Source organism: Haemaphysalis longicornis, unplaced genomic scaffold (assembly GCF_048455015.1).
Source record: "Haemaphysalis longicornis isolate Haplotype H1 unplaced genomic scaffold, Haemaphysalis longicornis Haplotype H1 scaffold_4, whole genome shotgun sequence".
Classification (NCBI taxonomy): Eukaryota; Metazoa; Arthropoda; class Arachnida; order Ixodida; family Ixodidae; genus Haemaphysalis; species Haemaphysalis longicornis.
In genome coordinates, this window is record NW_027526361.1 from 89,679,768 (window position 1) to 89,703,714 (window position 23,947).

Here is a 23,947-nt window from a genome sequence, read left to right on the forward strand (position 1 = left end):
TGTTCACTTAACCTTTTAATGTGAATATTACTCAGTACTGCACGTGTATACACCTGTGATAATCTGGAAATTATGCATTGATTCTGCGAAAAGGGAACTGGTGCGGAAATATGACGCCAAGCATTGTGAAGCTGCTCAGATTCCGCAGTTTTGTGCCCGCATTGTTAGGCAAGAAAAACTACATTATAAACGGCTGATATTGGATGCCGGGAAAGTTTAAGCGGGTAAAAGGGCCATGAAGACAAAACCCAACTTTTTTCAAATTATGTATGCTCGAAATAACGCCACGTCAGAATAACATTCACGCCAACTTTAGCATCAAGTTACAACAATTAAAACAGGGGAAAAGCGGCAGGCGGTTTGCTGTGCCAATTACGGATTATGGTGCAAGAACAGGATACATTTCTTCTGAGGAAAGCGAGTCAGAAGGTGTCGAGACACCTGGAAGAGGACAACAAAGCGTTTATCTTCTTTCTCTCCCGGGATCGCCCTCTTTTGGGAACTCCGGCCTGGCAGTCGCTTTGTAAACAGCCACTCGTGAGAAACATTTCGCATTCGTTTCATCCTGATTCACCTCCACCTGCACCGGCGCTGATCTTGCCTGCGAGCTGATAGCCTTCGTACTCATCAAAACATTACCTCCATCTTTTCCTTGTATCATTTTGTGTGGCGAAATGGTTAGCTTTGTTGAAACACGTGGCCGTAGTGCTAGCGCTCTTTGCATTCCATCCCTCATACAAAATAGGATTATACGGCTCCCCGCATACTCTGGGCTTAAACCTCAATGTGTATTTATAGCAAAGTATGCGTGAATATGCTTATACGAATTTCATCTGGCTTCCAAACCAGTGTCTACGTATGCAGCGTACCTGGCGTGAGAACCGGATTCTAGCGTGCACGGTTGGTGTTGGCAGAGCTGTTTGGCCGTCGTGAAACTTGGCTTTCGAGGAGGCAAAAAGAAGCGTCCTCGGTGAAGGGAAAGTAAGACGCTAAACCAGGAGGAATCTAATCGCTGAAGCCAGATCGTTCCTACGTCATTTATAAAAAAGGGCGCTCCCGGCCAGGAAATAAAAGATCGCATGGCGAGAACATGGGCAGACAAAGCAAGATGTCAAGGGAGGGGAGACGAGTATAAACTTATATTTCCTGGAACTGTTTGGTTGCTTAGCGCGTGCAGGTAACATCGAATACGGGTCACGCCGCGACCTTTGCGCTGGGTAATACCCTCCACTTTCGTGGGATTGTTTCTAGAATTCGGGCTTGGGGCTTTGAAACGCCTCATCTCAGTTCAGCATTTGAAGACATTAAGTGCTCATCTCAAAGACCTGCTGGAACTTCTTTGTAAAACCGATAATTGGTGTACTGGCATCTTTTTGGCTGAACAGTAGCGTTAGGGGGGAACTTTGTACACATGTGGACGTTACACACGTCAGCGTATTTACAACAAAACTATACCAAACACCCAGGAACGTATAGCTGGAAGTTGTGAGACTAGTGCAATGTCCCAAAATGCTGGGCGTGCTTACCTGAAGTAAATTGCCGATCGCCGGAATCATGCAGCGTATATGGTTGCCAAAGCATTCGGCTGTTCTACACACGATTTCAATGTTTAAAACCAGGATCGCGTCGCAAGGTATGACTTCAGTACATACACCTCTATGCTTGCTTTAGAAGCCCTAGCTCTGTTATTAAGGAGGCCTACCATAGAAAGGACGCCTTATTAATAAAATGCCCCCCCCCCCCCCCCTCCCCAGGGCTTTTCATCAAGTCCGCGTGGTCTCTGTGTACCTATGAAGCGCATCGTGTCACGCGTTAAAGATGAACGGATGGATGGAAAAATTTCAGGGGAAGTCACCCAAGAATGCTAAGGCACTAAAAAAAAAGGATCGCACGATTACTCCCATCGTCTTACAATCGCCAAGGTAAGAAGATGTGCCCTGTTTCGGCCTCTGTGTCCTGACCGCAACCAAAGGGACACTAAGACCTTCGGCTCATGGGAACCATGTAATTTCCCGCCGAGATTCCCGGAGCCCATCTTCCAGCAAATACGCGCTCAACAACATCTAAACCGCGTTGTATACCACTCAAGGCTTCTTTCGTGCACCGTGTCGAGAAATTAGCCTCGCAGGGGCAGCGGACCACGAAAACATGCCATCGCTTTGCTTGGGCAGCCACAGAGCGCACCGATTATGCATGCAGTAAGTTGGCATATCATGCGTGTCATTGCATGGCCCGTTTGTTGTCGCGCTCCGTTACCTCTACGTACGCGTACTAAACACATGGAGCATCCCAGCACGCGTCCGCCGTACACTACCCCGAACATACTTCGACGTTCTCGTTGCCGTAGGAAATTAACTTTGGCTGGCTTGACGCGCGAGTTAGCTGGAGAAAGTCGATGTGGACCGTCGAAGACGATGTCACCGTCTCCTCTCAAAGGGACACCGAGACAAAAAATAATGGTTAACATTCGCTTGACGTGGCACAAAACGGAAATGATCTTTTTTTTTTGTTTTCTTCGGTAATGCGCAGCATGCATGAAGTTGCGAACTGCTCGTCACAAAGTGTGGGGAGCGCAGGCAAGGAATGTGTACGTACTTGGAAATTCTGGTGCTGCTGGTCAATCTCTCCAAGGTTCTCTTCTAAAGCGCCTGGCAAAAGGCGTTTTGAAGGTTAGCAAAATAAAAAAAATCCCGGGCCATCTCCACTAACGTGAAACCTGGGGAGGGGCGAAGCGTGCAGTGTTCTGCCACCTCGGCGTTTTTTCCAACGGAGATAAAACCATTTGGTGGTACAGGTATACAGATTTGCTGTAAAAGTCTTCTGTCTTTGAAGGACGAAGCTCTTTAGCGCGAGGCGCAAACGAGTGTCCCGTTGTTTTTTTTAGTACGCGTTACGTTCTAGCGCGGGGCGTAGACGAGTGTCCCGGTGTTTTAGTACCGTGACTATATGAGAAGACAATTACCACGATGACATAAGACGCCAACAGCTGCAGCCCCTATGGGGCCTCACTCCTAATAATTGGGATATTAAAGAAAACATGTGAAGTGGCGATTCCGTGACCCGTTCTGCGGCGATTTCTCCATGATATCACATAATCTTGTTCGTGTGATTGACGGACGCCAGCCTAAGCCATGGCTGAGAAACGACTGGGCTATTGTAGTGGACCCTCTCGTTCCGTTTCATCGTATCACTTGAATGCTAACGGGCAGTTAACACACTGTTAATTATGTCTTAGTGCTGGTCCATATTACGTCACTCCCACCCGCATTACGTCACTGTAGCATGAAATGTGAGGTGTCTCAATTTTTCTCGCGTTTTTAAAGGTTAAAACAACGTCTTTCGCGACTGCAATGAAGCTGATTGAGTTACCGAAGTCTAGTTATGTCAAACCGAACCATGCTGTATGTTGGCTCCATTGTCCCTTTGGACTGCCCCGAATGCATCTTTGCTCGTGGGAGCCCTTGCACACACCTCGGGATTTCAGCAAATATTTGAGTTAATACCCACCGGGCCGGCTCTCTCGAGGTCGTGAGCGGGAAACGTCTTTGCCCCGAGACTATCACGCCGGCTTGTTTCCCCGTGGGAAAATTTATGAACGTTGTTGTTTGGCTAGCACTTCCCGGACAACCCTCGGGCGTTCCACAATGTGATCATCTTGCTATCTGTGTATAATACGCCTTGTTTGCTATCCCCGTCACACACCCGGAGCGCAGCATTGCGTGGCGATAGGCGTAAATTAAGGATCTCCACTTGAATGTGTCCTTTTGCGCGCTTTCGTTTTGTTTTATGCTTGCCCCCATGCGACGCGACCTCCAGCGCTCTCCGCTGGAAGCCATCTGTTTTTTCGAGTGTCCTTTTTCTTCACGTTCTCGGCCTTACTCTTCCTAAATAAACGAGCAAGAAGTTTTCTTTATTGTTTTTTTTTAAGTTGGAGCTGAAATAAATTGTATCCTACTGCAGAAACAAAATTTTCCGTTGTGGCACAATGCGCGGACCACTTACTGGCCGCTTTCGAGTACTAAAAATTAAATAAAAAGAGGAAAGGGGACAGCCGGCATGGTGGGAGGCAGCTACAGTTTTCTCCAGCAAATCAGGCCATCGCATTTTTTTTTCATCAAACAGTTCAAGACACGTCTGATCACGCCGATGATCAAGTAAACAAAATTACGCGCCCGAAAGCAAGGGAAAAAAAAAGGCAAACAGATATCTCTACATTTTAGTAAAAGTCACAACCCAAAAGTTAGCATTTATTGTGTTAAGAACAATTTGCGCTAACGCTGTGAAGTAAGACACGGGTGTGTACGTGTGGAGAGAGAGAGAGAGAGAGAGAGAGAGAGGGAGAGAGAGAGAGAGAGAGAGAGAGAGAGAGAGAGAGAGAGAGAGAGAGAGAGAGAGAGAGAGAGAGAGAGAGAGAGAGAGAGAGAGAGAGAGAGAGGTGGTATCGTAGCGCCATTCATTACTTAACGTTGCGGAATATATGTATACAATTAACGAGAGCTATTGCGTAAGTACCCGGAAAAAAAAACGTTCTTGCTAGCTTCGTGCATGTGCAAGTCCTCACCTTATGAAACCCTGATTCCCTAATATCGCGTCACCTTGCTTCGCCTGCCGTGTACGATATCCGTTAAGCGGGCATGTAGACCCATATATCAGAACGGCTATCGCGAATGCGTGCACCCTTGCTTACTACGGCAGCATGGCTGAACCGAGTTTTGAAAGCCCGATTATCAAGGAGCCGCAACATTATTCGCTCTTTCGAGGGCAAGCTCCGCATTTTTGCGTGCCTCTCTGAGAATTGAACAGCTCGTCGTGCGCGCGTGTGCTCGCTTTTCAAAGTACCACTTCCTCCTCGAGGTCTTGGCGACGTGATTTGCATGGATGCGCCGGCTAACAGCAACCAGTATACACTAGTCATATTATACGCGAGCGTTGCTAATTGATAAAATTTAATACCGGAGGAACGTGATAGGAATGCCAAAAGACCACCGTTTCAAGCACGGTGCGGACAGACAATGGGCAAAATATCACGCTGTTAAGAACAGCTGATGTCTCTGCGGCTGGTTTCAAATTTGCGTCCACATCTGTGTCTATTCTTCTTATGCGTTTTTTCTTATGTCTGCATTGTGTCTTATGCCTAATTTTGTGTCGCATTCTTGTATCTTATTCTGAGACCGCGATACCGCGCAGTGTAAACTAACAAATGGTAACAGCCTTCTCAGACTTAACTGGCTTGCAAAGGTCGTTTCTCGCTCACTGCGCAAAGCTCTCGATGCTTGTGTCAACGCTTACTGTATTTCACCGCAAGCAACAAGTTTTTCGTTCTTTGAAAGTAGTTGTTACGCTACGTGACAGTTTTCACTCTTTCGGGATTCTTCAAAGAGGCCCCTGGGTGACCTCTTTGAAGGATCCCGAAACAAGGGGGTAGAGGTATTTTTTAAACTCAGTAGTGTACCGTAGCTTGTGCAACGTGTGTCACGACCATGCACCACAACGCAAATGGTCATAGATTGCGTCGCAAAAGTGAGATCTGCTTAACAACTTCAACGTGCATTTGGTTTACGTGTTCTGACGTGGAGCGTTCTTACAAGATGTTCCCGAAGTGCTTGATGAGAAGAGATCACACATGCCATATAGGTCACTGCTGGGCTGAATAACAACCAAAGATCTGCACATATCCTTCGTTCAACCGCCAGATGACGTGAGCGTTCAGTTGGCAAAACATTACGTGCACGGCCGCGAAAACTTATTGACAGATCCGATTCGGAAACCCGAGATAACCACGAAAGACCAGGGACGACTACTCTGACCACGTCACGCAGACGCACGAGTAACCATGCTTCATTTCGACCCCGAGAGAAAAGTCACCTTTTCTGTTGTTGCATAGTAAATGTCCTGGAGCGCTCTTCCGGCACTAACGCGTCTAGGCCGTGGAGGGAGCACTTGGCATGTGTTCCACGGTCAGCGCACGTGCTGCACGTAGCTTGGCCGGTCTCCTTCACCGCACGTGCGGAAACGTCTACGTTCCGGACTTGCCTGGGACTGCCAATTACGTACGCGTGTGTGTTCGCACGCTCACTACCCAAACAGGTGACACAAACAAGATGCGAGCGTGGCATTGCGCGCTTTTTACACCACCTTACGAGAACCGGATTACGCGCACCTCTAATTAAATCCACACTTGAAGCTTCGGAGGCAGCTGATCGTTCGGACGCGTTAGAGAAACGGCATGGAGCGGAAATGGCGGAAGTCGTATTTGGAAAGCGTCCGAAACCGACACGGACTGATCGGTTCCGACATGGGCATGCGTGACCGAACGTACGTATCATTTCGTGGTGCCTTCCGATACGAGAGGGGAATCTCTCCACTAGAGCCTCGCCGCGCGCCTAGGCCGAGGAGGAAAGCACAAATAGCGAACAGAGCGTGGTCGGTGCCAAGTCTGTTCACACCGGGAACATGTGCTGCTGCCGCGTCGCTTCATCTGATAGCGGCCGCTGCTCCGGGCGAGGGGGAGGGAGCGGCTGCCGCCTCTTCACTGCCAAGGTCGGGAGGAAGCGTGCGCTCTGATTGGGCGCTTGCGGAGCACATGGTGTTCTGGCTCTTCTCTATAAGAGGCACCCCGTGCAGTAAATGGCTTCACTTTCACTTGAGGGGCCGTGGATAAATTTTGAACTCTGTGCGGAACTTAAGAGGCTGCTTCTTGAAACAAAATGCTCGTCGCCGGCGTGTGGGTTCTGCTGGCGCTCGCGGCGCCGCTTTCGCTCGCTTTCAACCCCGTCGTGAAGACGTCTTCCGGATCGGTCATGGGACGCAGGGTACAGCACGAGGACAAAGAAGTGGACGTTTTCTACGGCATCCCGTACGCCAAGCCGCCCGTCGGAGACCTCCGGTTCAGGGAGCCCCTGCCCGTGGAGCCGTGGTCTGGCATCCACAATGCCACCGCCAAGGCGCCCACGTGTGTGCAGCTGAGACAGAAAGAGGACAACTCGTCATTCGGGCCGCTGATGAAGATGATGAACCAGCAGCCCATCAGCGAAGACTGCCTGACGCTCAACGTGTGGCGGCCGGCGTCGTGCCAGGGCGCAAACTGCCAGGACCTTCCGGTATTCGTGTTCATCTACGGAGGCGGCTTCTCCGTCGGCGACGCGTCGCTGTTCATCTACGACGGCGTGCACTTCGTGGCGCGCACCGGCGTCATCTACGTGACGATGAACTACAGGATGAACATCTTCGGCTTCCTGGACGCCGGAACCAAGGAGGCGCCCGGAAACGTGGGCATGCTCGACCAGACGATGGCCCTGCGCTGGGTCAACCAGAACATCCGCTACTTCGGTGGCAATCCCGACCAGGTCACCATCGGGGGTCAGAGCGCTGGCGCCATTTCTGCGGGCTACCACATGATATCGCCCCTGAGCAAGGGTCTCTTCAGGCGCGTGATTCTGGAGAGCGGCAGCCCGCTGTCCACGGTCGGTGTCCACCACGCGTCGGGGCCCGGCCAGATGATCGCCGTGGCCAACGCGGCCGGCTGTTACGACCTGTCGAGGCCGGCCGAACAGCAGATCGACGACATGGTGAGCTGTATGAAGAAGAAAGACGCCGAGAAGCTGCTGCAGGCCGCCGACGAAGCCCTCGGCATGAAGCTGTACCTCTACTTCCCTAGAGCCAACAGCAATTTCATGCCTTTCGACCCGTCGGACCCCGACGCGTACACGGTCAATGCCAAAGAGGTCTTCGTCGGGCTTACCCAGAACGAGGGACTGCTGTTCGCGTACGTGATCCAGAAGAAGTTCGAGAGCTCCATCGACTTCATCCAGAGCAACTTCCCCACGGTGATGCGCACCGTCCTTAGGACATTTTTCCAGCACATGCCGGGTCGGGTGGCTCAGGACATCGCGGTCTCTTACACCGGAGGCAAGGAAGAGCTGACCGAAGAAGAGCTGAAGAGCATCGCCAGCAGCGTATTCGGCGACATCATCTTCACCTGTCCGACCGAGCTGTTCGCCGATGTGATGCTGAAGAATAAGGTGCCGCTGTACCAGTACGCCTTCGTGCACAAGCCCAAGGCCAGCTTTTTAAGTAACTTCTCCGACGAGGTGACGCACGCCGAGGAGCTCCCGTTCACGAGGGGCGTGCTCGTGTCTCAGAGGGACGAGTTCGTGAAGGTCACCGCTGGTCACAGTGATCCCGCGATCAGAGACTTCATGACGACTCCCGAGGAAGTCCAGTTCAGCGAGGAGCTGCTACAGACGTGGGCGTCGTTCATCAAAACTGGGTGAGTCGCCCCTTCTCTTTTGCCGAGCGAAAATAACCTTTATTGGCAATTCGTCCCCAGTTCGCTGCAGTGCAGTTCATTTACGAGGAAGAAGAAGCGCGAGAGATTAACGTTACGAAACCATTCGCGAAAACTGTGGCGTAAGAAAAACAGGCGTTTTATCTCGCTCAAAATAATTTGGAAAGCTTTCGCAATCTGGAAAGGTTGCCAGTGGCACGTGCCAATGTCTGAAACGGTGATTCCTTCTTTCTCCGGTTGTATTTTCTCACTTTTCGTGTGAGAAACTGTTCACTCTTGTCAGCTAGGGAGCTGCGTCTACCTCGAGCGAATATATACATGACTTCCATCAAGACTAAACCCTGGGGACTCGAGTAAATGGACGATAACCTTGGCGCCGCAATGTTCGTGTGGCGGTAATGTTGTGCGCGTTTTACAAAAGCAAAATAACGATTATATATTTGAAGGAGTAAAAAATCGAGAAACGATGTGTGGCATCAATTTTAGAAGAAATATGATACTCCAATGCGGAACGTGTTAAACACGAACACACCACTAAACGACTACAACTACACACAAAAGGAGCCAGTGGTGGAACGTATTGCTACGTGCGGTCAATCGGTCGCCATCAATTCAGTTTTGAACTTTCACATCAAGACCATTCAATTCTTCGCGCTATCGCGTAATCGTACAGAGCATTCAAGGTCACCTGCCATGAGCTTCGCCCCGTTACGTACACGGACACAGTCATGTGGAGGGGGGAACGTACGTGACTCTAACCAGGGACGCCCGCGATTTCATCGCGCACAGCCGTGATCGCCGCCAAGAAATGACGGACGAAACTTTTTTAGCGCGATGAGTATCGCAAGACTACTGGTGCTCGGACGCCCTTCTCTCCAGCTCCTTCAGGACGTAATGTTTTATTCAGCTTCCAAGTCTACCGCAACCACGGTGCCACGCCACCTACCGCTCCGTCGTACACAGTGTAGTAAGAAACCTCCGGCGACTGTGACCGGAGGCAACGGCCGCCGTCGACTTCCTTCTCACCTCGCAGTGACTCCCGGGGGGAGGGGAAACGGTCACTGAGCGGCTACCGGTTCAGACGTATACTCTTTGGAACTATCCCAACAACACGACGTCCCAAGCCTATTGCGACAGCGCTAGCTTCCTTTTGCGTGCTGAGTTGACGTGATTAGTTTTGCGCCTTGAATATTTTAGTACGTGCAAGAGCGCGCGTGTAACGGTATGACTTCCGAAAATAATTGCTTGAACCACGAGTCGCGAGCAGTCGAACGGGCGTCACGATACGGGAAAGAAATCTAGTGCGCCGAACTCCGCGCTGTGCGGAAGCTTCGGCGTTGGCTGTGCCCCCTTTTCTACTTGTACGCAACGTTTACCGTCATAACCTGTAGCGCACGTTGTACACTTGCGGCACCTAGCTCTAGCATACGGTCAATGTCGATGTCCTTCGTGCGCATAAATAAAAGGCTTTCGTGCGACGCATGTTGTAAGGTGGTGTGTAGATGCTAGTGAACTCAACGCAACTATTAATCCTCATTGAATAGCGGCCTTTGCAAACATCATGTACGAGTAAAATCATCTTAACTATCAAAACTTTCTAACATCGCGGTGTCTAAAAGACCGCAGACAAGTTGTGAGGTGAGCGACCGGTTGGTTGATAGATGGCCCAATGAAAAAAATCTGTGCGGTGCTAAAATTTATTACTGAGATCTTTTAACGTGCCTCGTAGATATGTATTTCGAAGTGTTTTACCGTGTTTGTGCAGAATGCAGGGTCGTTTCTTTTTTCTCCCGCATTCTCTGCGGCCACTCACGCGTGTTTCACCTTCATTTCACGATCCCAAGCGGCGCTAAGGACAGACACACGGGCGCTGGCACGTTCGTGTCCTTCGTCGTGTGCCTTTTGTGCTGCTTGCCATCGTGGGGTTGCGCCGCCGGCTAGCCCGGCTTTCCCTCTGCCGTACATGTCTCCTCGCCTTTTTATGCTTGCGGCGTTACCTTAAGATTCACGCGCCTTTAGCCGAGTTAACCAGAATTCGCCTATATCCCTCTTTACAACATTGTGCAATTTCGTATCACTAAGACGAAGCAGAGAAACTAACTTTAGTTTGCACTACACCGTGATGGTTGCGTGAACGTGTTCCTGATGTCTGCACATTTTATCTTTGGTGTTTATTTCGTTAAAAGGGGTAGAGACGAAGGGCTGAACGAGCAGTTCGCGATGCATATATTAGGTGCGGGCGTTAGTCGCAAGTGTCGTGTTTTCTTTCCTTTCGACGCCGTTTGTGCGGGCTCTAAAATACCCATGGCAGCATTGGGCAAGCTAGGCTGTTTGCAAAATAAAAAAAAAAAGTTTTGATCTGGGGGCGCAGGTTGGAATCGGCGGACTTGCGACTGTTGATGGGCTTATTGCCAGTCGAAGCCACAGGGAAGAAAAAGCCGTTAGAAATTGTTACAGTTCTCAACGTTACGACAGAAATATCTATCGACCTGCATTGAGCCTCGGGGCGCATTACGGGTAAAACGGGCTTATACAAAGCAGTGCAATGTCTGTGGTCAGGAAAGTCCTTGGGGGATGCCTGTAGTGGCGTGCACTGCTATCATGCGTGGTTCTTAAGGCCGCTCTCCAAGGGCGCCAACCCGCCTCCGCCTGGATGAGACAACATCGGCTAACTCTCGACGCGTAGGTGACAGCCTTCTCTTTTATCTCTCGCGCCATGCGTTATACGTCTGATATCGGAGCGATAACGGAAGCGGTTGTGTGTGCTTGTGTACGGTGGGGATTGTGTGTACGCGACCTTTCGCGAAGTAAACTGCATTTACAAATAAGCAACAGGAAGTGCCTGAAAACGGATATTTCTTTTACTGTTTCAGTGTTTAGGAATAATTCTCGGGTTAAACTTTCCGTTCAGCTTGGTTGCACTAGTCGCCCGTAGACGTACTGTCCCTGCAGGAGTTAGTAGCTCGCACTGGGTTATCGTATTCACTTTATGCGTAAGGAATACGTCATATTGACGACTTCAAGTGCACGTTGAGGAACCAGCGGTCCTCCATTGTGCGACTAAAATGCATCCTGCTTCCAGACGTCAAATCTCAGATTTAACATCTAAACGTGTGAACGCATTTACAAAAACGTTGAGCGCAAGAAAATACCTCCCTGCGCCATTCTACTGCCATGTATTTCACCCTTCTCATTTTAAAATACCCGTCACAGATGAAAGAAAATTTGAATTTGGCGGTAAGTTGCTTCAATTTGGACATACACACTGACCAAATTTCTCTGCCAAAATTCGTTTGGAAAAAGCAGCGCTTTGAAAACTACCCGAAACGTCCGGAATACAATCGATAAGAAATAATTAAGTTAATCCACAATTTGGATCCTCTGAGCTTCACGAATGCTTTCTTCCGAAACAGAAAGAGGGGGAATAAATAGGTGGGACCGAATAAAACAGGAATTGAAAAGAATACTACATGCCTCGCGGAAACACGGACAAGTCGAAATAAATGAGTGCATGGTCCCCCATGGATCGTTTTTCTTTTTGTTTGCTTGCTTCTTGGGCGACCTTATTGTAATAAGGCTGGTGATCTTAAAAAAAGTTGCCAGTGAACGCTTTAAACGTTTGTTAAGGAAAACGAAACAAGAAAAGCCTATTTTAATTTATAAGGTATAAATAAAAAGTATACCGATAAGGCAATGCAGGCAATAACTACGACTCTGCTTCGCACTGCTCGTTGGAATTAAAATTTTGCAGTCATCTCACTTACCACCCACCCCCCGTAAAACGCCCCCGTCTTTCTCTCCGCCACCTCTGACCTAACACTGTGCAGTTTTTTTCTCAGAAAGCTCGCGCGGTTGCTCATATGAGGTTCAGTTTCGGGTTTTTCTTGTACCGTGCCAGCTGTAGTGCGTCACTGCTTATAGAGGCGCGGGCTATGACGCACGTGCCAGGCTCTGTCACATCGCAAACAAATCTTCGATCTCCCGCGACTTGTTTATCGAAAGCGGGCGCGACCTGTGGCTGATTGTGGCACACGGGCCGGGTCGTGTATTCCCCCCATTAAGACCTGTTTGGAGCCACGCCGCTGGTTTAGCACGCGAATGGCATTGCCCTGCATGAATAATGCATTTTATTTAGGGACTGGGGTCTATTATGCATAGACAAATATAAACTGACCAAGGCCACGCGAGTACTTGAAGGGCGACTGCACCCAGGTCAGGGGTAAGCGATGGTACACGGTATCTGAGGCGGCCGTCAGGCTGTTGGCAAAAGCGCGCAGGTGTCATGTTTGTTTGCTGTTTCTTTGTGTGATATATATATATATATATATATATATATATATATATATGTATATATATATATATATATATATATATATATATATATATATATATATATATATATATATATATATATATATATATATATATATATATATATATATATATATATATATATATATATATATATATATATATATACTGAAAGAAATGCCGGCAGTCTACAACGCCAAAGAAGGCATAGGGGAATGGTTAGATTATTTTTTACTGTTAGTGACGTTACATTGTTATTTTATTATTATTAATAATTATTATTAATTTTATTATAATTAATTATTATTAATAATATTATTAATAATAAAATAACAATGTAACGTCACTAACAGTAAAAAATAATCTAACCATTCCTCTATGCCTTCTTTGGCGTTGTAGACTGCCGGCATTTCTTTCAGTATTTCCTAACGAGCCCCTCATTTTCAAACCCTATTACCGTGCGAAAGCTTAGCGAGGGCCTCGGTTCTGGCAGCCTTGATGCCAAGGTAGCATAAGAGGGTTTCCCGCCAGTTAGCCACTTATGACAGGTTGTAGGCGTTCGCGTCACGCCCCGGGGGTTGAAAAGAAGGCCCCCTTCTCCCCGTGTAGTCTGAGTGGCGCTGGCTACCACCCTCAAGCGTCAGATACAGTTGTAGTAAATATAAATACCCCAGAAAGTGACGGAGAACACAGTCGCCCAGATAGCCGAATTGGTAAGGCAATCGATATCTAATCGAAAGGCGTGGGTTCGGTCCCCACTCTGGGCGCGTGTTTTTCTTTCTTTCTTTCTCACCTAATAGTATTAATAATAATAAAATAAGAATGTAACGTCACTAACAGTAAAAAATAATCTAACCATTCCCCTATGCCTTCTTTGGCGTTGTAGACTGCCGGCATTTCTTTCAGTATTTCCTAACGAGCCCCTCATTTTCAAACCCTATATATAGGGTATATATATATATATATATATATATATATATATATATACACAGAAATACGGATTGCCAGTCAAGAATGCCAAGGACAGCAAAGGGGAGGATGCTGTAGGTCATTGAAACAGATAACGAAGGTTTGAAAGAAAGAAAGAAAGTGGAGAAATAAGTCCCGGAGTCGGAGTGGCGCTGGCTACCACCATTAAGCGCAGACAACAAATCCATTCACATAAATACCCGAGAAAGTGGAGGGGAAGACCTGGAGGGGAGGTAGCGTAGTGAGGAGGGGAGGTAGCGTAGTGGTCATCGCACCAGACGCGTATTCTGGAGGTCGTGGGTTCGGATCCCACCCGGTGGGCATTTTTTTCCACTTTCTTTCTTCCAAACCTTCTTTATTTGTTTCAATGACCTACAGCATCCTCCCGTTTGCTTTCCGAGGTTTTCTTGACTGCCAATCCTGATTTTCTGTCTTATTTCAACGAGCCTCCCATTTCCTGATTTGATATATATATATATGTATATATATATATATGTATATATATATATATATATATATATATATATATATATATATATATATATATATATATATATATATATATATATATATATATATATATATATATATATATATATATATAAAAGAAAAATTCGTACAAGGTAGAAACCACGATTGTTGCCAACGTTTCAGCAAAGAGACTCGCCTTTTTCTTTTCTTGTGTTCTCTACCATCTTCTAAGTTATATTGCTCCCTATATATACATACATATATATATATATATATATATATAGCAAAAAAAAGAAAGACACACGTCGAAAAAGGAAAAGGTTTAACGTTTCGGCCGAGGGACCGGCCTTCGTCAGAATAACCGGTTATTCTGACGAAGGCCGGTCCCTCGGCCCTCGGCTTTTTATTGCTACGACTTGCCAGTGTCCAAGAAATATTTTCCTGCGATATATATATATATATATATATATATATATATATATATATATATATATATATATATGTATATATATATATATATATATATAGTAAAAAATGGGTATAGCTTCTAACAAAACTGTTTATTGGTCGACGTTTCGATCGGATGCCGATCTTGAGAAAGATCGGCATCCGATCGAAACGTCGACCAATAAACAGTTTTGTTAGAAGCTATTCGCCCCGAGCGCGAACACAGTCGGCCCCTGGCGGCGGCGGGACGAACCGCTCCTAGTGTGGATGGCGCTCTCGCGTCGTCTGCTTTTTAACGTTGCGTGCGGCGCAAAACGCGTGCTGCACACGACAAAACAACCAATATGTGTGCTCGTTTGGCAGTAAGCAATGACATACTTACCTCTGCTTGCGCATTTCCTCTAGAAACGCAATAATCAGCGGCCGTTGCGGGTTAATGCGCTGGTTTAATTCCACAAAACATCTTCACCCTGGTCACCGCTTGAGTGTGAAACGTGTTATATAAACATTGCTTCCACACATTGCACTTTTCTTATTGTTCAGTGCAGTCACCTGCCGTTTCGGGAACGTCGAAGGGTGCTTTTTTGAAGGTGGCGTGGTGATTATTTAAAGGATAAAAGTTTAGTACGCTAAACGGGTAAGAAGCGACAAGACCTGTGCATACGTGTGCAAATTCCACGCCCTTGTAAAATTGCGCTGTGTCCTTATCGAAAGAAGAAACAAACAAAAATATTTACACTGCACACGACCCGTGCGCTATCGCCCATACATTACCGGACACGTATTTTACACCCGCAAGCGCCTGTGTCATCGTGTCCTTTCCGTACCTTTTCTAAAATAAATACCATTTTTGGACAGTCGTTGTTTATACTCGGTAGGAGGAATAAACGTTTATTCAACTGTATCGAGTTGCTAATTTTACGTATTATTTAAAATACGTTTCTATGGATGCGCAAGAGTATTTAGGGGGATTCTTCGGTAAAATTAAGCAGTTGTGAGTTCGCGTCTGTCATGTGGCATTTAGTGTATCATGTTGATATATATCATTTTCAAATCCGACATGAATCACCTTGTCCAGAAACGTGTCTCACTCAGCATAACCAAATGCCTAATATGGTCACGTCTTAACCTTTTAAGGTGGACCTAATGTTTAAAGAAAGAGGAGAAAACGCGTAATATAATGCACGTCGTTGCCCACATGTGTGAGGGTGTGTGCCAGGACTCGCTGTTTTTTTTTAATTTTTTCCCACAATGCTTGCTTTCTATACAATTTTGAAAAAGGCGAGCCACAATTCCTGGACAATCCCGGACCAAAGGGGGGTTAATCAGTTTTAAAAATACGTACTGCTTTTTCACCGCTACAGAACACGACGCCTAGTGTAGTTTCGATTGTAAGTAATACTGATAACCATAGTTTGGCCTTTCGCGTTACATGCGTTCTCTTCTCGCTGCTCTTGCAACGTTGGCAGGACCACCCCCCCCCCTCTTCCCGAAAAAAAAAAAACTAAATTCACAGAATTTCATTTTTTAACCAATCCTCAAGAATTAAATTCCAAAACAAAGGCGATATTCAGTTTACAAAACAAAGTAGTTACCGGGAATCCGTTGCGCTGATTCGACAGCGAGAAATAAAAAGGAAATGTTTTACTACATCTACAACAGCACAACTTCATTTATTGCCATATTTAGGGCTCGTAAGCGACCTTATACGCAAGAATGCAAGCACATCTCGCCGTTGCAGGCACCTGTTAGATTTTAAAAGGAACGCAAATGGTCAACAGAGCCGCCGTAACAGAAAATTTGTGCTCACTGTGAGGTCCCATTAGCTTGGTTTGCACACTGTAAATCTGCTTGTCACTTTGCGGAAACCTTGCTAAACATGAGATGTTGATTGTACTGCGTGCGTTGACAATTCAATTCGCAAGTTCACTTGCGACGAAAGCCGTAAATAAGTGATCCGAAACCGTTATTCATCAAACCTTCCTTCAGAGTCGTTAAAATTTCATTTAAAAGACCCGTTAGAGCGGTTACATTTATATTTCTGCGCTGATCAAAATTCAGTAATTTTATGTTGCATTTTGAACACACAAAAAATATCGTAAGCTCTTAGAAAGAATTTCGGGGCAGTTAAGTAGTGTTACCATTTTAGGGCATCCCACAAATGCAAGAATGCGTCATGCTACCAGTGAAAGCGATTGAGATTGCCGTTGTAAACTGAATTTCAGAGATCGATGCATCCTGATTTGTTTCTATTTATGCTTTTATTGAAGGCCCAAACCCGTAGTCTGGAAAGATAGAGCTTGCTACGAGCCACAGCGTACAAGTAGTAATGAAAACTGACTGCTTCCATGCTATACATTGAACGTTGAGGAACCGAACTACAGCATACCACTCTTGTTTGCACCTTTCGTGCGCACGTACGGTGGGAAAAAGGCACGAAGCGCGCCCACAGTGTGCATTCTTACGGGCCGCTCAGCGGAGCATCCACACTAGCAGCGCGACGCTGTCGCCACCTACATGTCGAGCTCGCGGCGAATACCCATTTTTTACTATTTGCTACGGCAACCAAAGACAGCCCTTCTCGCAATCTATATATATATATATATATATATATATATATATATATATATATATATATATATATATATATATATATATATATATATATATATATATATATATATATATTTATATTTATATTTATATATATATATATATATATATATATATATATATATATATATATATATATATAGAGAGAGAGAGAGAGAGAGAGAGAGAGAGAGAGCAGCGCGGTGAGTTGCATTAACAGGTGGGGCTCCCTATTGATTGATTGATTGATTGATTGATTGATTGATTGACTGATTGATTGATTGTGGGGTGCGCCGAAGCTACACCTGGCCTCTGAGGCACGCCTGCACGGCATCTTCAACGTGCCCACAATCTCAGCACTTGGGCGTTTTCGCTTTTCGCCTCCACCAGAAAGGCAGCCACCGCGGCCGGGGTCTAACACGCGTCCTTGGGCTCAGCAGCATAAAGCCTTAGCTACTGAGCCACCGCGGTGGGGTGAGGCTCCACATCGAGGCCTGTTTTGCGCTCGAATCTCTTTGACAACTTAAAATCTGTTTAACTATCACCCTGTTTGTTGCGGACACTCCTTCTTAAAGCGTCAGTGATCATGACCGATTTTATGGCACCTTGAAAGTAACAAATCAAAATTTTCGCGAAATAACGAGAGAGAGAGAGAGAGAGAGAGAGATGACAAAAACAGAAGAAGGAGTCTCTACAAACACGGAGGAAAAAATAAAGATTTATTGTGAAACGGACACCTGTATTGACGGATTCTATAATTGCGGTTTTATTACCGACACTATCAGCTTCTCGAGAGACCGATAAATTTCTGCATGAAATTTCTGCAGCGTTGCTGAAAGTGCTAATGCGTGGGATGAGCGAACGCCAAATATTGAGAATTCGCATAACTAGCGCATGCATTTCCTCCTCTTGTATGAAGCCACGAGAAAACTTTTAAAAACCGCTTCGATGTCTCTGCGTTGACGAGTACGTAAATTCCTCTTCCTCCGAGCAATGCAAAGCTGAAGCCACTGAAGCAGCACGCATCCATACGTCAAGGTACAGGGTATATGAAGAAAATACTTGACTGAACTTTCAGATGCCAGGCCAGTTTTTATCATGTTCTGGTTTGTTTGCACCGAATGAAGATTATATCGAGAACTGACTTTGTCCAGGGAGATGGCAAATATCCGGCAAAAGATTGGTCCCCGACTTTCAGAAAAAAGAAAAAGTGTTGTAAGAGAGGACCTTGCTTTTACTGAGTGTTCAATTCGGTCGAAAAATTCAATGAGCCTACTCAAACAACTAAATCTCGTCGATCGCTCAGAAATCTTCCTTCGGTACTCGTAAACACTTTCCCTGCTTTTAAACTCCGCTGTCGGTTTCTCTCAACCGGTAGAGGAAGTGATCAGCAATCGTCGGTTGTTCGTCTAGGCGGCAACCGCGGCTCTGTGGGTGAGGACGGGGAGGCCTCGGGTGACGATCGCCCTTGCTGATGCGGCCGGCCTTTCGGGGCTCGCCTTAGTCACACAAAGGCACGCCGGGGTGGGCCGAACTCAGTAACGCCTAAATGGCGCCGCTCTCGACCTGCCAGCAAACGATCCTAATCAGGGCCTTCGCACGGGAGGAGGTCTAGAGTGCGGCTGTCACGGTGGTGTCGCAATTAACGCGCATGGCCACAGCGCAGCGGTTCTCGTTATCATTTCTACATACACGCATGCATGGCGACGTTCTTCATCCATCAATGCGTCCAAGTACGAACGCGTTCCTTTAGGGGGCCCTCCTTTTCCAAGCCCAACCGTCTAGAAGTATTTAGCGTGTGCTGGCTGTGAAGCCGAGCATTACCGGCATTTAGCGTCACTTCAGTCCACGTTCCTTTTCGTCGCTGATATCTCTCTCTCCGAGGGTGATATGTATCGTGTGGTTACCCGGAGGATTCGTTACGCTGTGAGTCGCCGATACCAGACGGAATGGATAAGGCAGGCGTGACATCTACTGGCGTGACTCGCGATAAGGTATACACGCCTTTATGCGAGTTGTTAGCGGCTAATAAATATCGCGTGCCTCGTTAACATGATTCGAGTTGCTGTATGTGTGTGTGTGTGGGGGGGGGGGGGGGGGGAGGGAAGGGAAGGCGGAAGGGGTGGGCGAGCGAGGGAAGTTTTGATTCCATCTTCACCCTTTGGCGACTGGCGTAGCAGGTTGGGCAGTTTGTCTCAAGCGTGACCTCACCGACTCATTCAAATGGCTTCCCTGCATCCTTCTAATTTAGTGCGTACGAATAAAGCCAACAAAAATAAGGATTCAAATGGTTGTTTGTTTAGTAGTTAACCATACATTAAATGATCGTATTTGTCTTTCGATATCCGTGTGTACGAGATTTCGGCGCACGTTAAAGATCTCCAGGTGGTCAAAATTAATCCGGAGCCCTCCACCACGGCGCGCCTCATCGCCTGCGTTGCGTGGGCGCGTTAAACCCTACAATCAATCAATTGTCTTTCGATATTGAATTGCCCTGCTTTTAATATTCCATTCATTTCTTTCACAGTTATCTTTTGAAAGTACATCTAAATAGCGATTGAAACTGGTTGGGTTCTTAAGTGCAGATGGGATATCGTCTACCGCAATACTTAACTGAAGCATGCAAAATAACCATTGGCTTCTAGGCCGTACTAAGAGCGTAAAAGCTACGTTTAGGAGTGCAGTAAGGTAATGACGTAGCGGTGATTTTTTTTCTCGTATTTGTCACTCCATTCTTACTAAATGAGCGCAACTCCTCAACATGTTGTTGTGTTCCGTAAATGCGCTCAATTTCTTTTGCGCATAGCGACAGTGCACGATCGAAATGAAAGGCTATTGGCAACCGGATAATAACAATATCTAAATTAATGCAGCCGTACGTACCTTACTTGGCTATTATTATTCACCCTCTCGAGTTTTGCGCGTCGGTAATGAGCAATATCTAAATGGCGTTGAATTCACAAACAGTGCGATGATGCTCAACCGCGTAGTGCGGCAGCAGAATTCCGTACAAAGCTATATGACACGTGTATTCGGTCCTTGTTTCTTCTTCTCTCTGAAAGAAAGGCTGCGGTAGCAATGACCCCAATTCCGCCAAGGTGCTATGCCAAGCCCTTGAAAGTCGCCGCCCGTCAGACAGAAGCTGCCAGCCGCGACTAATTGAGCGTGCAGCGTGCGACCGACGTCACTGTCACGCGTGTGCGAAACCGAGCTGTTAATGATCGCCGAGCCCTTCCTGTATATAGCATATAGAGTCTGACACTCCGCGGACTGCTCTGCTGAAGTGCGCCGTGCGGTGTGTCCTTCGAGGTCAGTGTGTCAAGGTCGGCACCGCGGAACTCCGTAAACGCCTCGGCTCGCTCCCACTGGAGCATCTTCTTAGCCGAACTGCATCCAGTAGAACTGTATGGTTATGGCGACAGAACTAGTTGCCGGGTCTGAGCTTATCCTCGACGTACTCCCAATAGACCGACGGTATCATAATTGTTAAGGTCTACTAATGAATGTTTTTGCACCAGTTTTAATTTGCGCAAACAATGCCCTACACTTGACTACTGGGCTACTTCCTGTCGCCAGATATCGGCTAAAGTGTCGTTTACAATAGCAGTCTCAACAGCAAGAGTTTGCAGAAGCTACATTAAATTCTCGGATAAGGCTAGAAAAAAAAAAGATAGTAATAAGAAATGTCTAAGCAGCCTTCTCTAACCGTGCAAGCAAGACTACTTATTAGAGTTTGGGTTTGGGCTAGTTGGTAGCGTTAATGCATGACTTCGTGTAGCGCCAAAAAAGAACGACAGAAGACACAGGGAGGCGACGGGCACAAGCGCTTGTGCCCGTCGCCTCCCTGTGTCTTCTGTCGTTTTTTTTTTTTGGCGCTACACGAAGTCATGGACTACTTATGCCGCTGCCATAATGCAGTCTACAGATCATATAGAATGCAACATTACCACCAGCACATAGTGTCTGATACCCTTTCGTAAGTAAGGCGTCATAAATGGCTCGCGGATAAAAAGATTGGTTTATGTTTGGTGGGAAAGGGTGAACGAGTGAATGCACAATCGGGTGGTTGGTTGATTGATTTATTGATCTATTGGCTAAAGATAAGAAAAGAACAACGAGACGGTAATGTAGAGTACGCTCACTGCACCTCAAAGTTTTTAAAGTTACGAACCGATTTGTTTTTGTTATTTTTTGTTATTTTTGTTTCTCTCCGTATTAAGGTCTCACTCCCCTCGCATGTGTTGCATGAATATCAGATATGTAGAAGCAATTAAGTGAATGGTGAACTGTCGCTCAGGTCGTCTTTTCTTCGGCGACTTCACTTCAACGGTCGGGCCTATAAACCTTAGATCTCTCCGACGTGTTTTCAGTTAAACAAAAACTCGCTATGACCAGCAGTCGTGCTTGCATGCAAGCCATTTATCGCTTATTGAAGGCTGCCCGGACTTGACAGGATCAGAGAAGATGTCGCCGCAGAACAAGCGCAAGCTTAGAGTCAATCCTTGAGCTCATACCTGTCCAATCGCGCGAATGAGTGGATAAATTACCGAAACGTTGCGCGTGAATGCAACAGAATTCTCATTTTGTTGTTCTGTGGCAATGAAATTGAGAAAGGCGCTGCATACGCCCGGTGCCTCATCGAACGGAAGGCGGGAGGGAGATGTGAACGGCCCCGTTCAGAGCCTGCGGGAAGCCTTGAGAAAGCGAAGCCCCGATGGCGGTCGATAGATTACTGTCTTGTTCCGCGATATAGATCAAGAATGGTGCGAGCCTCCTCCTCGCCTCTTCCTGTTTTCTCGCCTCCTCGAGGCACAACAAGTGGTGTCCTAGCTCCCTGAGGTCGGCCGCACAACTGCCGCCGTTTTGTCGTTCCCATTGCTAAATTCTCACCCTTTTCCACGAGACGCCGACAGCAGCTGGATGTCCCTCAAAAGATGAATACTGGCTATGAAGCGTTTGCATTTTCGCCCGCACTTCGAGACCGGTGGTTGTCATGTCTCGCCACGCACTCTTCGGGCTCCGCACACTCTTCGTTGTGACTCTGCACTTATCCGTCTGGAAGACGCCGCGGGTATGGGGTGCCCCGGATGTGGAAGAGGATGACGTTATTGTGAAGACGAAGCAGGGCGACATCGCCGGTGAACGGGTTACTATCGACGGACACGGGGTCTACAGATATGTCGGAGTGCCCTTTGCCGAACCGCCTTTAGGAAAGCTGAGATTCCGAAGGCCCTGGCCGGTCAAACCGTGGAAGGGGGTCCTAAACGCCACGAAATTCACTCCGTCGTGTATGCAGATGCCGCTGCAGGTTGACGAACAAGTGTTTCTGGACTACGGCAAGACGTCGGAAGACTGCCTCCACCTGAACATTTGGCAACCGGCCGGTGCGAGGGCCTGTTCGAAATCCGCCGCCCCGGAGAAGTGTCGGCTGCGGCCCATCGTCGTCTACTTGTACGGCGGAGGGTTTTTGACGGGCGACGCGAGCTTCTTTGTGTTCCGCGGCGAGCGATTCGCCGCCATCGCCGACGTGGTGTACGTTACGGTCAACTACCGGGTCGGCGTGTTCGGCTTCTTCAAGACGAACCTGCCCGACTACGGAGGAAACGCTGGTATGTTCGACCAGGTGGAGGCGATAAAATGGGTAAAAAAGAACGCAAGGTCGTTCGGTGGAGACCCAGACGAGATAACCCTTTGGGGCCAGAGCGCAGGAGCGGTGTCCGTCGCGTACCACGCTATCTCGCCCGTCAGCAGAGGACTGTTCAAGAGGGCGTACCTGCAAAGCGGGGCTCCTGGAACAGCCCTCGCGCTCATCAAGCTCAACACCCCTGCCGTGGCGCACAGGACCCTGGGCCTGCATGGCTGCTACAAGCCGACGGTCCCGTGGAAGAAGCAGGCCCACGACAGCATAAGGTGCATGCAAAGCGTCGACGCCAAGGAGCTTCTCGAGAAGACCGCCAAGGAGCTTCCCCTGACGAACCTGCTGTTCCTTCCCAGCACCGGAGACGAGTTCCTCCCAGAAAACCCTCTGCAGGAAGGCCAGCAGATTAAGACGGGAAAGGAATTTATGCTCAGCACCACGCCCGACGAAGGGTCCCTGTTCGTCAAAGGGATGCTCTTGAGGAACCCGCCCCTGCGGGCGCTCATCGCCGAGGACTACAAGACACCGGTGAAGATCTTGATGCGTCTCTTGCTGGACGTGCCGTCGTACGAGACGGAGGCGCTAGCGGAGACGTACCTGAAAGGCATGGACAAGGGCCACATCAACGAGACCGAGTGGAAGATGAACCTGGCCCGCCTGTTTAGCGACGCGTTGTTCGAGTGTTCCGTGGACTCCTTCAGCCTGGCGGTCGCGAAGAAGGGCCACGACGTGTACCGCTTCGTGTTCGATCACAAACCGTCGTTCTCCATCTGGGACGACTGGATGGGCGTCACGCACGGGGACGACATCATATTCACCGCCGGCACGGCGGCCGACCTCACGAGCAAGATAAAGATGTACGGCCGGTACCTGGGCGACCACAGCATCGCACTCCCGGAGCCCAGTGAGGACGAGCTGGAATTTTCGCGGGATCTGGTCCGCACCATCGGAAGCTTTGCCAGATATGGGTAAGCCAACAAAAATGTATTCTCACGCGTTTCCTGGATGGTGCGCTTCCCATAAATGAGATAGTAAATGAGATAGTTTAATTTGTTTTTAAATAAATCTGGTGCGCGGAAGGAGCTCAAGCATTATGGCAAATAGCTATGCGCGAAAACTCTTCGTGCAAGTGCGTAATTAGGCCGGTCTTGCCCCTATGTAATAAGTAATTGATAAGCTTCGATCAATATTGATGTATTTACCATTAGTTTGAAATATATGAGGCAGAGAAA

General features: G+C 47.6%; 2 protein-coding genes across 2 annotated transcripts in view; both read left to right on the plus strand.

Moving 5' to 3' along the window:
* The first annotated feature begins 6,464 nt into the window (after positions 1-6,464).
* LOC144179024 (acetylcholinesterase-1-like) overlaps positions 6,465-23,947 on the plus strand; it is a 59,509-nt gene continuing 42,026 nt past the window's right edge. The window contains exon 1 of the mRNA XM_077707198.1: positions 6,465-8,269. Within this exon, the coding sequence (XP_077563324.1) occupies positions 6,708-8,269 (1,562 nt within the window). The 5' untranslated portion in view covers positions 6,465-6,707. The remainder of the gene's footprint in view (positions 8,270-23,947) is intronic.
* On the plus strand, positions 21,907-23,687 carry LOC144178710 (acetylcholinesterase-like). Its single transcript, XM_077706731.1, has one exon. It carries the CDS (start codon positions 22,071-22,073, stop codon positions 23,685-23,687), a length of 1,617 nt encoding a protein of 538 aa, XP_077562857.1. The 5' UTR covers positions 21,907-22,070.

Bases quoted from the DNA above. Each gene is read 5' to 3' on its own strand.
- LOC144178710 (XM_077706731.1), top strand. From the start codon at position 22,071: ATGTCTCGCCACGCACTCTTCGGGCTCCGCACACTCTTCGTTGTGACT.